This window comes from Empidonax traillii, unplaced genomic scaffold (genome assembly GCF_003031625.1).
Source record: "Empidonax traillii isolate 1590-97213 ecotype Southwest subspecies unplaced genomic scaffold, ASM303162v1 scaffold9:size3134949, whole genome shotgun sequence".
Classification (NCBI taxonomy): domain Eukaryota; kingdom Metazoa; phylum Chordata; class Aves; order Passeriformes; family Tyrannidae; genus Empidonax; species Empidonax traillii.
The window spans coordinates 2,727,253-2,742,054 of record NW_020955202.1 but is presented as its reverse complement, the minus strand read 5'-3'; the positions used below and the strand labels follow the sequence as shown (position 1 = coordinate 2,742,054).

Genomic DNA, 14,802 nt, shown 5'->3' with positions numbered 1-14,802 from the left:
GGCCTTTACTTTCATTCCTCCTCCCCATCATATCTGCTGTTCATAGAAGCCTGTGCTACCTGCCATGCTGTATCAGACCAAAGATCTGTCCTGTGAAGTCTCCTGTCTCTGACAACAAAGAGGAAAAAAATGCTGGGGGAAGCATCTAAGAAAACTGGGCATTTAGTGAGTATAGGAAGTTGAAGGTTAACAATTTTAGAATCACCAAGATACATCAGGGTCATTACACTGAACAGATATTACCACCTTCTGTCCTAAGCTTGCGTAGTACTTTCTTGAATGTCTTTGTAAAGCTTGTGGCAGTGTGCATGAGTGTGTACATACGTGCATTATATTATATGTATGTGTTCATATGTGGCAGTGAGATCCACATTTTACTATTTAAAATGAGGTGTACATAAAATAGCTCCCTCTGTTCTTTCAAAATGTGCCACCCAGTTCTTTCATTTGGAACCTTTATAGCTCTTGTGTTGAGAGAAGGAAGGAATAATTGGTTTCAACGTTCTTCTTGAAAGTGTGCTTTTCAAAGTCATGTGCCCTGCATCCATTCATCATTTTCCATATGAAGAAACTGACTCATCTGACACAGAAGTCTAATCCCTTCTTTTTTTTTTTTTTTTTCCTGTCATTTGCTTCCATCTTACCCAGTGTGATCTTTTTGGAACTGGCACCCACCACTGTCTTCTTACTTAGAAATCACTTTCTTCCTGTTTGAAACAAAAGGGGTGTCTGATTTCTACTTGTGCTTACGTGCTAGCATTACAGAATAACAGCCATTAGTTCTTAGCAAGGTAAGAACTATTTGAGAGTTGTCTATCAGCTAAACCGTTTGGTTTTTTTCCGTAAAATTTAAGGTGTCGTGTTCTGGCTTTGTCATGGTGTACATCATGGGAACCTATGTAACCTGCTTTCTGTATAATGGAACCTAAGATTGTATTTCTTAATTTCAGGTTATTTATGACTTAAAGTTGCCAGTTGAGGCTGAGCTCTCAAGAGTGAAGAGTTTGAAGGAAAAAATATTTTCAAGGTAAATGACTGAAGTAGGAGATATTGGGATGTACTAGTTATGTTAATTACAAAAAATATTCATGTAACAGCTAAACAGCAGAGATTGAGCTTCTTCACTTGGAGTTTACTGAAAAACTACTACTTCAGACATCAGTATGAACTCCTCACTAACTATGCAATAGCCTTCATCTGAGGCATCAGGGAGAAAGCATGTATGATTTGCTGCCATGTAAACAAATACACATGCATTTTAAAACTTCTTGACATATTTCTGCCACTTTAAAAAAACTTTCTCCTTCCATTATAAGTAGAAATAAATTGGGGGAATAACAGCTTTTTTTTCTTTTAAGTACTCAATTTCTGACCTTTAAGAAACATTTATATGCTTTTTTTGGGGTACTGATGTCTGAAGAAATCTCTGAAAAATCCCAGTTGCCATGCAGACCTCCCTGGAAGTGACAGATATTTCTGTTCCAGCACTGAGGAAGAAAATAGGTCATGGCTGTGGTACACCTGACCCTAGGCAACTTTTGATCGTAAGACTGGTCAGAGTGCTGCATTAAAGTCCACATTTGCAAACAGTGAAGGAGGGACAGAACAAAGATTGTGCTAGTTTGGAACATCTTTGGGATCCTGTTCCATGTCAGGACATGGAATCACTCTGGGGAATAGAGTGAGGATGTGCCATCAGATTCTGACTGGCACAGGGAAATGTAGCTCAAAGTTGATTACTTGCATGCATGAGCAATTATTGTACAATCCTGGAATCATTTAGGTTGGAAAAGACACATAAGATCGGTGAGTCCAACCATTAACCTAACCAAACCAAGTTCACCTTTACTGTGTTGCTGAGTATAAGGTCTACATGTCTTTTAAATCACGGAATGGTTTGGGTTGGAAGGGGCCTTTGAAGGTCATGTAGTCCAAAACTCCAGCAAGCAAAGACATCCTCAATGGGATCATGTTGCTCAGAGCCCCATCCAGCTTGACCTTGAACCTTTCCAGGGATGTGGCACCTACCACCTTTCTGGGCAACCTGTTCCAGTGTTTACCCACTCTTGCTGTAAAAAAACTTCACATCTGGTATGAATCTGCGCTGTCTTAGTTTAAAACAGTTACCCTTCTCTGACTGCAACAGCCCCCATCAGAAAATCTGTGTGATCCTTTCTGGAAGGTGCTATAAGGTCTTCCCCAGTACCCTCTCCTCTCCAGGCTGAAGATCCCCAGCTCTCCTAGTCAAATGCCTCTAGGGATGGTGACTCAACCACTTCTCTGGGCAGCTTTTTCCAATGCTAGACAAAAATTAGGATGACTTCTATCACCTTGAGTTCTTCAGTTAGCATGTGGATAAAGAAGTCTTGAAAATGGTCTTCTACCAAACTTAGGCCCAACCTACCAAGTCACTACTTTAAAGACAATGTCATTGATGAATCCAAATTTCACAGGAGTCTATTGCAATGCACAAGGGCAGCCTCTCCCAACTTAGAAGAAAACTAAAATGTTGCAGAACCAAAAGTAGGTGCATTCCTGAAAGGGTGGTGAGAGGGAAGCACAGGTGGATGTTCGGTACTGTTTACAATTCAGTTTTCATAAGCTATCAGTTTTTAAAACTGGATGACCAAGCTAAGGATTTGAGTGAAATTATATTTACAATTCTATTAGCCTAAATGTAAAGGCTTGAGCACTTTTCACTGCTAAAGAAAATAGTTAATAGTGTAACAATAAAGAGAAACATACATTTTGGACTTTAGTTACAGTTTCATTCAGGAAGAAAAGAAAATTCTTTCTCTCTGTGCAGAATAATTATTGAACCAAACTGAGTACAAGTATGAAAACAGTAAGTGAATGTTGCAGTACTTTGTGCATGAGGGAGAATGCAAAAGGCAAGAGAATTTTTAAGTACGAATGGGAAGATAAATGAGCAGCCAAATCTGTTCTTCACAGGAGTGGAAGAAATGCAACAGACTATGTAATTAATATCTTTCTGTGCTGAAAAATACCATGTCTCAAACTGTCAGAGTGATTTAGGTATTCATGTCACCTTCTATAATACTTATTCTCTTCTCTTGAGCCTGTTCCTGAACAGTGACGAGATTATATCCTCGCTAGAAAACTTGGGCAAGATTAAATGGGGAATGACAGAAAAGTAAGTATTTTTCTTATAAAAGAGGATATGTACGGTAACTTACCTGTTCTTCTACTGGTCAAGTATTTATTGGAGATTAAATTAAAAAATTGTATATGCTTATGGAATTCTAAGAGTATACTGAATCAAAGTGAAACTTTATACGCTTAGGTCAGCATTCCATTTAGTCCAATTTGTGTTTCAGTTCTGTCACTTTGGTTTTGGTGTTTCACCCAAGTATATTTTGCTGTATCACTTAAGTTATCCAGATTTTTTTTATACTGAGTACTCTTCAACTTTGCTTGGCATGTAATGATACAATCATAGAATCACTTAAGTTGGAAAAGACCCTTAAGATGATGGAGTCCACCTGTAAACCTAACAATGCCAAGGCAACTGCTAAACTGTGTCCCAAAGTGTCGTGTTCTACATGTTCATAATATGTGTAATAGAGATGTTTATCACTTAAGCATATGAAAATTCTTTCATGTAAATGTAAACAAATCTCTTAAATTAACAGCCAATACTGAAATTGTAATATCTTCAGTTTACAGTCTAAATTGCTTTTATTTTATTAGTCCCCTTTATTTTTTTTTGTCTGACAAAAACTTGAGAAAATAGAACAATTGCTGTGAGAGCAGTTGTAGATAAAACTGACTATATTAAGAAAGGATTATTGCATACTGTAATATTTGAAAGTTCTACAGATCAGGATGAAGAGTGTACACTGTTAACATTTTTTCAAATAGTTTGTATTTGTACTTGTGCGTTCTGATCATCTAAGCAGGGCTAGCTCGTGCACTTGAACTGTGCCCAACAGTGTGTGCTGTGTCTGTGCCAATTCTTTTTAGGTTTCAGAAAGCATGTCACTCTTTGTTATCTTGGTATTCAAAAACTTAAAATGGTTTATTCTTAGCTCTTATGAGGTGTTTTCTTGACATAGTGATGCGTTCTTGATAAAACTTCTGCTTTGACTCGTGCTTTTCTGGAAAAAGACTGAATTATATTAATTTGTCTTTAAATAAAATTTTTCTCAAATACAGTGAAGATAATGGACAAGACACATTTATCCTCGGTGACCAAGAAGAAGTGCCTGATGTCATAATAGAGGAAATACTTGAAGATGACTTGGAAGGCAAGGTTTTTTTGTACCTGATGCTTTCAATGTTCCACTGCCAAGCATGATGTTATTTTTGTGTCTTGTATTATTTTGTGTGTTTGTAGTTACATTTGGTTCATACAAATGCTTTAATGATGTCTATTTAAGTTCCTTTGAGCTAGCACTTTTTTTTTTTTTTGTCCTGTTTAGCTTAGTGAAAATTTTGTCACAGCTTCTCTCAGAGGGGTCATGAGTTCAGTATCTGCCTTGATGATTTTTTTTTTTTCTTTTTTTTGACTTGTGGTTGTTGCAGTCACCCTCAGAGTTTCTGATATTGGCTCCAGGAGAATTCTTTTCTGTCAATTGCCTCAGCTTACTGAATCTTTTCCCAGGCCATTGTCCTACTTTAGCTGTGAGTAACAAATAGGTTCCTCAGCTTGTCAGATTTTTCCCTGGACTGTACTACTTAGAGTGTAGCTAACAGGTCCATGGAGGGATCTTTCCCCTCTGTTAGGCTCTTGGGAGACTGAATCTGGAGTGCTGTGCCCAGTATTGGACCCTGCAGTACTGAAAAATCACTGTCCTACTAGAATGAGTCCAGCAGAGCCTACCAAGCTGATGTCCAGGAAGTGCTCAGGGTCTTAGAGGTCTTTTCCAACCGTAATGATTTCATGATTCTACATGTAAGATGAGATAGGTGACTCATCACATCATCAGAGATGGTGACCATGGGTGATCCAGAGCAGCTTGTGCACCTGTTGGTGAAATCGTTCAAGTCATTCAGACGTTTTATTCAGATACCATCTTACCTAGTAGAAATGCCCAGGAGTGATCTTGCGTCTGTTCTGAAGGATGCATTTCCTAAACTTGGAAGCACAGTCCTACATACCCGCTCAGAGTGTTTCAGGTGCCGCACTCTTTACACTCTTTATAGTCCTTCATACTCTTTATATTTCTTTGCCTGTGATCTGTTAGAGTTCAGAGATGAGTGCAGAGGTGGCATTGCTTGAGGATGCTACAGGTCTGTGTGTCTGGTGTGCTCTGGTCAGTCATGCAGCTGATGTGGAATTTAGATGATGATGTCCACCCTTTGCAGGAAGCTTTGTGGTGTAAAATACTCCTGTAAGAATTGGGTTGCTGGCTTCTAAAACCCTCTGACCCATTAACAACCTTTGAGTAGCTTCAGAAAGAGAAACTTGCCTTTTGTATCACCAGTGGATGGAGGTACCTCCAGTACAAAGGATTTGGATGCTTAGTTACAAGTACTGTCTTACATAGGGTCATCTCTTCGCTAGCTTTGGACCATTCCTTTATCTTCATGCATTAACACTGATTAACTGTACAAAAGTATATATACCTATTCTTAAAGATAGGAGTCTTAATCTCTAATTTGCTTTCTAGAAACTTCCTAATTCTCTGTTGGAATACAGACTCTGAATTACCTACTTAAATTCAGGCTGCCAGTTTGTGAGCAGTGACACAAGCCTTTTGTTTTGCAGGGTAGTATTAGGGAGGTAGTTCAAAAGAGCATTTTCATCAGAAAGCAAACATGTTAATAGTTTGAAACAAGTGTGAGCAAGCTTGTCTGATTAAAATCTATTTGAGGTGATGTTATGATTAATATAGCATCAACCAAATCATATGTCTGATAGTATCTGTTGGAGTCACTTGGAGGGTGTTTGATAACTTGTTTTATGTCTTGCTCAGGTTTGACAGAATTGGTGTTGGTAAGCCATGTTATAAATCCCAGCCATTTCTATGTTCGGAGATACTCACAGAGGAAAGAAGCTTTGGCTTTGGAGAAGAAATTGGAAAACTTCTGTTGTAATAAGAGTTCTTACCTCTTACCTTCAGACACTTTGGAACTAGGTAAACAGTTAATTTTTAAAAGTCTTTATGGCTTAAAATACTACCCAACAATATGCATTCCTTAATATCATGCTCCTTTTTTCTCTCCTCTCCCCTGCCCCTTTATATAGTAAAGCAGTTCTTATATGTTCTGGAATCTACAATTAATTGTTTTATAGAAGCATTGTACAGGTGATTTGATAAAGTAGGCTTTTATTAAAACCTATAAATAAAGCCAGTAGAATTAAAGAAGACTCCAGTTCTCAACCTCAGTAGACTGAGTGCGTTGAGTAACAAGAGCAGTTGAAACACCTGGCTGCCAACTTCATGTTTTCCAGCATTAGGTGGTAATGGTTAACTGATAGCTTTTTCAGCTTGTAATGATGAGCCTAGTTCTTTAATTATCTCAGTAAATCAGCTTTCTATCATTCAAGAAACATCCCCTTCTTAGTGGATAGATTTTTTTTTTTTAAATTCGCTGAATAGAAACCATTCTAGAAGTAAAAATACAAGGTAATAATACATTGCTAAATCACTAAAATTATTTTCTAACCCACATAATGATAATGTTGCCTGCTTCTAGAATATGTTTAGAGAACTGATTAAAAGTATGTGATAACCTTATATATTTTTGGCACTTTACTTAGAGGTAAAGAAAGCTTGCCAGTAATGACTTCTTAATAGAAGCCAAACACTTCCTGGCCTTACAGACACTGTAAATGAAGGGGGGGGGGAATTTCTAGTGGCTGTTGAGACTAGGTTTTTACTATCTGTTTGTATTTTAACAACGGCACTTTTACTATGTGTGTGGAGGATGGGAACAATGGAACATTATGCATAACTGTAATAATAGTTCTAGTGTGAAATACTTAATTCTGAATTTAGCCGTTTTTATTTGCTTCCATATAGGTGCTAGAATTTTTATTAAGAGCAAGGAAACTGGAATGTGGTGCCGTGGAACTATCACTGAACTAACTCCCCTAGAAAGTAAAAATCAGAGGAAGCCTTGTGGTCCAATAATATACAAAGTGTGTGATGTTGCATTGCTGAAAGTATTCCTGATTGATGTTGGAAGCTCTGTAGTTCTAACTTTCTCAGGGTATGTTTCCAGAGAGAGGTTTTTGTCTGCAGTTGTTGTCCTTAACTGTTGTTACTCAAGAAGATCTCTACTGAGAAAGTCCTTCCTCAGCTTCTCACAGATAACCAGATACCCAAATGACATTAATATTCTCTACATGCGAATTTTCCACAGAAAAAGTGGCAGTGTATTTAAGTACACAAGTGTACAAGCCTTCATAGGTTGAAATATTTAACTTAAACTTGTGTTGTAAAAGAGAGCACGTGAGTCTTCAATGCTTAAAAAAGAAAAAAGAATTATTGAGACTTTCTAGTTTGTTTCATTGACATAACATTATGCCAAGTACTGCAATAATGACCTCTGTTGTAAGTCTGGGGTTTGGTTTGGGGCTTTTCAGGTATTGGGTTTGGTTTTTTAAGTTAGTACTTCATTTATTCCCATTGACATTAGGTATGATCCCAGTGAAAGGCCTGATCCTGCTGCTCTGCAGACTATTGAAACAGATGACATTTGTCTGTTTGTAAGGAAGTCTGATCAGCGTATTGAGGCAGAACTTGCAACTATTCCTCCTTTAGCAGTACGGTGTTCACTGAAGGATGTTGTTCCCAAAAATACAGTAAGTACAAGCCGCTTGAAATATTTCAGGAGCCTTTTTCCTTAAGATTTATACTAAAGAACTTTAATGTGTAATTTAAAATTACCTTATTTCACTTTAAACAGAATTAAATTTAAGAGTACAGATGTAAATAGATAGGTTGCATTGCTTCCATTGGAAAGGAAACAAGGTTATAGCAGTCTGTCTTAAAAAGCCTCTAGGTTTACAAATACATATTTATATTTGCTTAAATCTCACTGCTCTTTAGACATGTTCTTTTGTCAAAAATAAAAACAAATTTCAAAACTGATACTTTTATTTCATATCTACCTGATAATATTATGCAAGTAGTAATTTTCAGAAATCACCCAGAGAGGAAATGGCTTCAGAGTATTTAAGAGAGTCTTTTCAGGGATTGTCCTTTTCTTAATTAAAATTTTTTGCCTCATACTTAGAAGGATTTGTTCTCTTCCAGTATAATAACAAGTAAAGTACTGTCAACCTTTATTCTATTACAAAGAAAGGGATGTATGTTGCAGCATTATTTTCTTCAGTATTCACTTTTTATTAGGTTTCCTTTATTTTTGCCACATTCACATGGGAAGGAACTATGTCCAATGCAGCTGTGTAGTTCTGACAGTATCGCTGCTGGTCAGTTTGATTGTTGTGGGTTTTTTTTGTTTTTTTTTTTTTTTTTTACCAGTGTATTGTTGACTGAAATAACTTTAATAGGAAAGATCTGAAACAGTTTTCACAAGTGTGGATAAAATGCTTTCCTTATATGTGCTTTCATTTTCTTCACACCTAAAAGTCACAGATTTGTGGTATCAAATGAGAAATGCATTGACTTGATCCCAGAGAAATAAATTCCGACAGGCTTTGGGGTAGACAAAACATCATACAAGATGTTGTGGAGAGGAGGAATGTGTAAATTGCCCAAACTCTGTTGTAAATTTATGTAAAGACGTAAGATAATAAACTTTCACAGGAATTGGGAGAGCAGAAATACAAGTCATGAAATGAAAGAGCATGAGACACCTCTAGTTGATCTATCAGAACAATCAGAGGGGATGAAAACTCAAATCTTAGGAAGAAATATGCTGGGAACTGCAGCCCTTTGATGTGACTCAGTTTCATACAGTTAAATACACTTATTAATCCATCATAAAGAATTCTAGTTAGTGCTGTCCTGACTACAGACTAGACAGTCTTGTGTTCAGTATTTCATCCATGCCTTCTTACTTTTATTTTAATTACCGTTTATATTTTTTGTTTTAGCATTTTCTGACATGTATACAACTTTTTCTAACACAGGGTGAAGGTTGGGGAGAGGAAGCAAAGAAAAAATTTTTAGAACTGGTAAATAATAAAATTGTTTCCATGATCATATTTAGAGAAGAGGATGGTGTTCTCATTGTGGATTTGAGAAAACCTCCATTCAGTGAAACAAGCAGTAACATACCAGCGTCTCTCAAGGATGCATTAGTTTTCTTAGATTTGGCAAGGTACGTGTTTTCCTTTAGTTTATCCTCCTGTGCCATAACTGATAATGGAATAATACTTGCGAAGTGAAGCACGCAGAGAAAGGTCATTGTTTATGTTTGAGCATAACTAGTTATGGTGGCCGGAGCAGTGGGAGATAATTTTTTACTGCATTTGTGTTCCTCAGTTAATTGCTTTTACTTTTGAGGAAAAGGAAATCTGGAAGAAAATGATTTGTCGGTGTGTAGCGGAATCTCACCTTCTACTTTTTCTTTTACGATGTAAAATGTACACTACTGCATCCCAAATAAATGGTTTTTAGGAGCCAGCTGCTATATATTGTTCTTCATATGTTACATTTGTGATGGGAGGAGATAATGGACTGTACCAACTGCAAGAAGGAAAGCTTAAGCTATAAACATGAAACAAGTTACTTTTATAAGACCATTTTGTGATTTTTTTTTTTATGAATATAAAAGGGTTCCTTCTCAGTTAATTTTAACTGAATTTATTTGAGATTTCATTTTGTTTACTTAGGTTTAGACTACAGATTCCCAGTCAATTAGAAAATAATACCGTCTTGCACTACAGTCCACCTAATATTCCAAAAGAAGGAGAAGAAGTCTTTGCTGTAGTTTGTCACATTAATAGTCCAAGTGATTTCTACCTCCATTTGGTAAGTTTAGAAATAAAGTCTTTTTTAAATAAAACTCCGAACAAACTTTTTAATGTTGAGCTGCTTTAGTCCACACTAAATAAGCTGTAACTTCCACTATGTTCTGTCACTTGTTACCAATGTTAGGATTCCTAGAATTAACAGATAATATTAATTCCTACAATCCTCGTTTGGTCCTAGGTTAATTCCAGGAGTTCTTAAAATCCCGGGAGGTTGACATTTTTTGCCAGTTATGTTACATGGTTAATTCCTATGTGTGCATGTCGTGTTTTACTGTTAAAAATGGTGATTGAACAGAGCAATACTTAGCAGTGGTTAGGCTCTTTAATTTACTTCATTTATTCAGAACCACTTCTTGGTTCCGTGAGGAAGACAAGAAGGTACACTACTAGAAAAAAATTATCCCTTTAAAGAGCAAAAATGCTGTGAAAGAAGAACATCAGATGTGTATATATGTTTTGGGGTTTTTGTTTAATTTCAGAGAGAGAACCTGGAATCTTTTCCAGAGAAAATTCAGGAGTTAAATAACCATGATTATGGAGAAAACTCAGAAATTTTCTGCCCAGTTGAAGGCCAAGCTTGTATTGCAAAACAAGAGGATGGGAATTGGTACAGAGCACAGATTATTGGTGAGATTTTGATTCTTTCACTCTTAATGCTGGATTGCAAAATCAGATGTGCTGCTAGATCAGAGTCACACGCTGGATATAAACAGTAACAAAGAACCATTATTTTTCCTCTGCATTCTGGTGCTAACAGGTTCATTAAGTTGGCAGTATTAATCCAAATTCTTTTGCTATTAATAGACTGGTTATACATCTGCTCTTTTTTAAATAAAAAGGAGCAGTATACTTCATTTTCTAGAGATTATTGAAATTCTTTGATATAGTTATTTTAGTATTTCCGTTACTATTACAGTTTGATCTACAGATTTGGCTATTACAGCCAGCCCACGAGTGTATGTAGTGTTGGTTAATAATTCTCCGTAGTAATTCCAAAGGGGATTGAGGGGGGATGTGCCTGTGCTAAGCTCTGTGTTGTATGTATGGGCAGTGTAGCATGTCTGTTTGCTTACATGTCTACTGGGCATGTGTTTAGCGTCCCAGTGTCTCATAAAGTGGTTAGGTGTTAGGGGACCAATATGCCAACACCTTCATTTTGGGAACCTGAAAGGGCTGGCCCTTAAAGAAAATTTTATAGTGAACTATTACACTGTGTAAATGATTACATGGTGGGAAATACCAGTTTTGCTCTGAAATTCTGGTACTTTTGACTTGCATCAGATAACTGTTTCTTTGTTCTAGTAACTTGGGTTGTTTTTCTTGAAGGGCTGCCAAGTTGTCAAGAAGTTACGGTAAAATATGTCGACTATGGCAACACTGCTAACTTACCTCATAAAGACATACGCAGAGTAAAAGAGGAGTTTCTGAGCTTTCCAGTAAAGGTAAATAAGTGCTTGCCTGGATTAAACACTCAAAATTATTAGAATCTCAGTGAGTGAAAAGGAAATAGAGGGTTGTTCACATTCTGAAATAAATAATATAAATAATTAGGCAACTTCCTTTTTGTCAGGTTCTATCATCTGACTGACTTGGTATGTTTTGGGTGTACACCTTTGCTTTTTAGATAAATTAATTTTTAAGGATTTAGAGTTCTTTGAAACATGAATTAACACAGGATAGGAAAGTCAAGCATTCAGAAGGTAAGAGTATCAGAAAAGAGGCTGCTTCTGCAGCATTATCCCATTGCAAGTAAGCATTGATAAAGCAAAGAGAAGTAAGCTCTTTCTATTTCAGCAAGAATTTATCTGAATTTGAGGTTCATGCTCAGCTACTGGGAAGAGAGGGATCATTTTAAATTAAAGCACATAGTGGTAATGTGGAACCAGAAATCAAGGTCATGCAGTCTTGTATGAATGCAAAGCAGAGTTTGTGATTTGGTTGTGATGACATGGTCCTGATACATTTATTATATTGGATACATCATTTTGGGTTATTCCTCAGGCAATCAGGTGTAGGCTGGCTTGTATTGAGCCTTTTAAAGGGACAAATGAGTGGAACAGAGAAGCCAAGAGAAGATTTGAAGAAATTACTGAAGATAAAGTTATGCTGTGTTCGGTTATTGGTAAGCTATCAAGAGTGTATTAATTTCTTTACATATTATTAAGTTGACTTAAATATAGAAACGTGCATTTTCATATTTAAAGTAGTATTTGTTTGAAATGCTTATGTTCATACATGCTGGAGGTAGCCTGGAGTGACTATATGTAACCGTGAATTACTTGGAGGAGATGTCACAGATGTAACAACTTCTGACAAAAGCTGGGTTTGTCTTCTCCTAAAGACCACACCAACATTAGATGATAAAAGTATTCTGGTACATTCAGATGGGCTTGTTTCCATAAGTACTAGCTATTCTTGACACTTCCTGATTTCGCTGGTAGCTGGGAGTGGGAATGCTGCCACTCTAAAACATTGCTCCCCCCCCAAAAAAAGGAATTTCAGATAACACGTACATGCCTTAGTAGGATTTTTCTTAATACTGTTTATTGTTCACATACCGCTCATTACTTTTCATCCCCTATGGAATGGTGGTTTGGAACTCACAGAATAAATGGAATTAAATGTAACAGTTTGTTTCTTTGTACAACAGTATTTTATAGTGATTGTTGTATTTTCAGTGACATTTAGATATGTGCGGAGCTAAACCTCTACATATTGTTGATGTTCAGAATGAATTATTTTATATATCAAATGTAATTTTACGACATTCTGTCTTCTAGTACCATTTATTGCACCTCTAAAATGACAAGTAGTGCCAATCAATGACAGTATAAAAACTAACTATGTTTATATTATTAATTCACAGAAATTTTAGATAACAGCATCTTATCTGTTGAACTCTTCAATTCCTCTGCTGATAATGGGAGAAAGTTAAGTATTAACTGCCAGCTAGTTGAAGAAGACCTAGCATCCTACATACCTGGGTAAATACACTGTACCTAACTTAAAGTATTTGGAAATACTGAATTTGTGTATTGAAATTACTGGCTTCCGTATGTCACCTCCAGTGGCTGGAATTTACCACATTTGTGATAAATGAATTTACAAATCACATTCATCAGCTGGTATAAGCTAAGAGTGTAACTCTGCAGCTTGGTAGTTGAATTCTCAAACTAAGTCTCGACTAACATAATGTGTTGAAGTTGTAATTGACTGAAAAGTTGGAGATTAAATGTTTTCATCATACTTGTAGTGTCCTTAAGTGCCAAATCTCCCAGAAGTGTTCATTGTTAAGGTTCCCATTCCCCTGTAGTAAGAAATGTGTGCGCGTAACCTGCTTCTAAGATAAGTCATCTTTGGAATGTTACTGAAAAACACTTGTGTAACCAGCTCTGATAGCAACAGGAAGAGTTGGGAAGTGTGCTGGGGATAATGAGGCTCATAAGGATATAACATGGCTGCATTTAATTTGCTGGCTTTCTATAGAGATAATCCCTGACCTGTATTCATGAAAATCTACGATTATTCTTCCATTAATAATGTTTGAATACTGGTGGAAATAGATTGTTCAACGGGAAGTTTTTATTCCAAAAGGAAATTCCTATATTTGCTTTTTTCAGGAGGAAGCATAGAAGTGGATTTTCATCTCTTAGCTCAGAAATACAACTAAATTGTAGTAACACTGAATTCTTGTACTTGTCATGGCCACAATTAGTAGTAGGATTTCTGTAAAGTTAAGCAGCTTTATTTTTAAACCTGAACAGCTGAGTTGTTTTGTCACTGTCACTGAGGTATTTTGTTGTGGTGCATCTATACTTAGATGACTGCTTCCAGCATTCAATCAAGGGTATATCATTTTAACATAAGTTACTGTGTAACACTGATAACTTGACTAATATTGATTTTTTTTGGTCACTTACTCACTTCTCCTTTAGTTCAACTGGGGAGAAAAAGAAAAAAACAGGAGCAAGAAAACTCATGGGTCAATATGAAGGCAGAGAAATTGGTTACCAAGTGCTGTTGCAGGCACAACAGACTTAATTTAACTTAGCTATTACTTTGGTACACAAAAAGACAAACATCTATAGCACCTACCCTCCCCCTTCCCCTGGATCAAGTTTACTCCAAGCACCTCTCTTTCCCCTCCTACACTCAGGTTACACTGAATCACTTCAGGGAGGCAGTGAGCAGTGCAGGGGATTGGTTTCAGGGCACAGGAGTTTTTCAGTGTTTCTCCTTCCTTCTTTTCATCCTGTGCTTCAGCATGGATCCTATACAGGCCTCTGACCCTCAGGAGTGGGCCTCATACTTTCCAAAAAACCTTCTGTTCTTATGATCTTGGGGTTCCCTAGGTTGTCTCTTCAGTTCCTCTTCTCTCTCTCCTTGGTGTTTTCTGCCCTTCATAAAATTAGCAGTGCCATCAGCTTCACGGGGGGAAGGGCTCAGCCATGCCCTGGGGAGGGAGTGTTGCAGAGCTACATCTGCCATGGAGCAGCACATGGCCTCTCCTGTCACAGGTCACCCCTTCAGCCTCTGTTCCCAGCTACCAACACAATGCCAAGTGCACCATGTTTTTTAGTTGGGATTATGTTCCTGTTTGGGAGCAGGGGCAAAGGGGTGTCTTGTGGGGGCTTCTGGCTTGCTTTGTTTTCCAGTGTGTGTGGGTATCTAGCTGTTCAGAGATCATTTGTTTTTCTCATTGAATTTCCCATTTGTGAAGATGAATGTCTGCAAAAAGGCAAGACTGGATAATGTAAACTTACTTTAGGTCATTTAGAGTCACACTTGTGACGTATAACACATACCACACATTGTGGTATGACTACCTTCAGTGTTTAATGCTGTTGAGGGATACCCAAGCCTCCTCTGAACTGCATAACAAAAGCAGG

At 37.1% G+C, this 14,802-nt stretch overlaps 1 protein-coding gene across 9 annotated transcripts in view; it reads left to right on the top strand.

Annotated features, from left to right (window-relative positions):
• Positions 1-14,802, top strand: part of RNF17 (ring finger protein 17) — a 51,776-nt gene that overhangs the window by 8,495 nt on the left and 28,479 nt on the right. For 8 of the 9 annotated variants that reach the window (XR_003571346.1, XM_027884846.1, XM_027884836.1 and 5 more), the window contains exons 10-21: positions 951-1,027; positions 3,080-3,154; positions 4,177-4,268; positions 5,940-6,101; positions 6,990-7,179; positions 7,609-7,774; positions 9,068-9,258; positions 9,773-9,911; positions 10,393-10,540; positions 11,240-11,355; positions 11,915-12,035; positions 12,780-12,897. Coding sequence is in view for 8 of the 9 variants with exons in the window: in XM_027884846.1 (XP_027740647.1) it covers positions 951-1,027; positions 3,080-3,154; positions 4,177-4,268; positions 5,940-6,101; positions 6,990-7,179; positions 7,609-7,774; positions 9,068-9,258; positions 9,773-9,911; positions 10,393-10,540; positions 11,240-11,355; positions 11,915-12,035; positions 12,780-12,897 (1,595 nt within the window). In the remaining variant the exon portion in view is untranslated. The remainder of the gene's footprint in view (positions 1-950; positions 1,028-3,079; positions 3,155-4,176; positions 4,269-5,939; positions 6,102-6,989; positions 7,180-7,608; positions 7,775-9,067; positions 9,259-9,772; positions 9,912-10,392; positions 10,541-11,239; positions 11,356-11,914; positions 12,036-12,779; positions 12,898-14,802) is intronic. The other variant, XM_027884855.1, reaches the window with a different exon arrangement.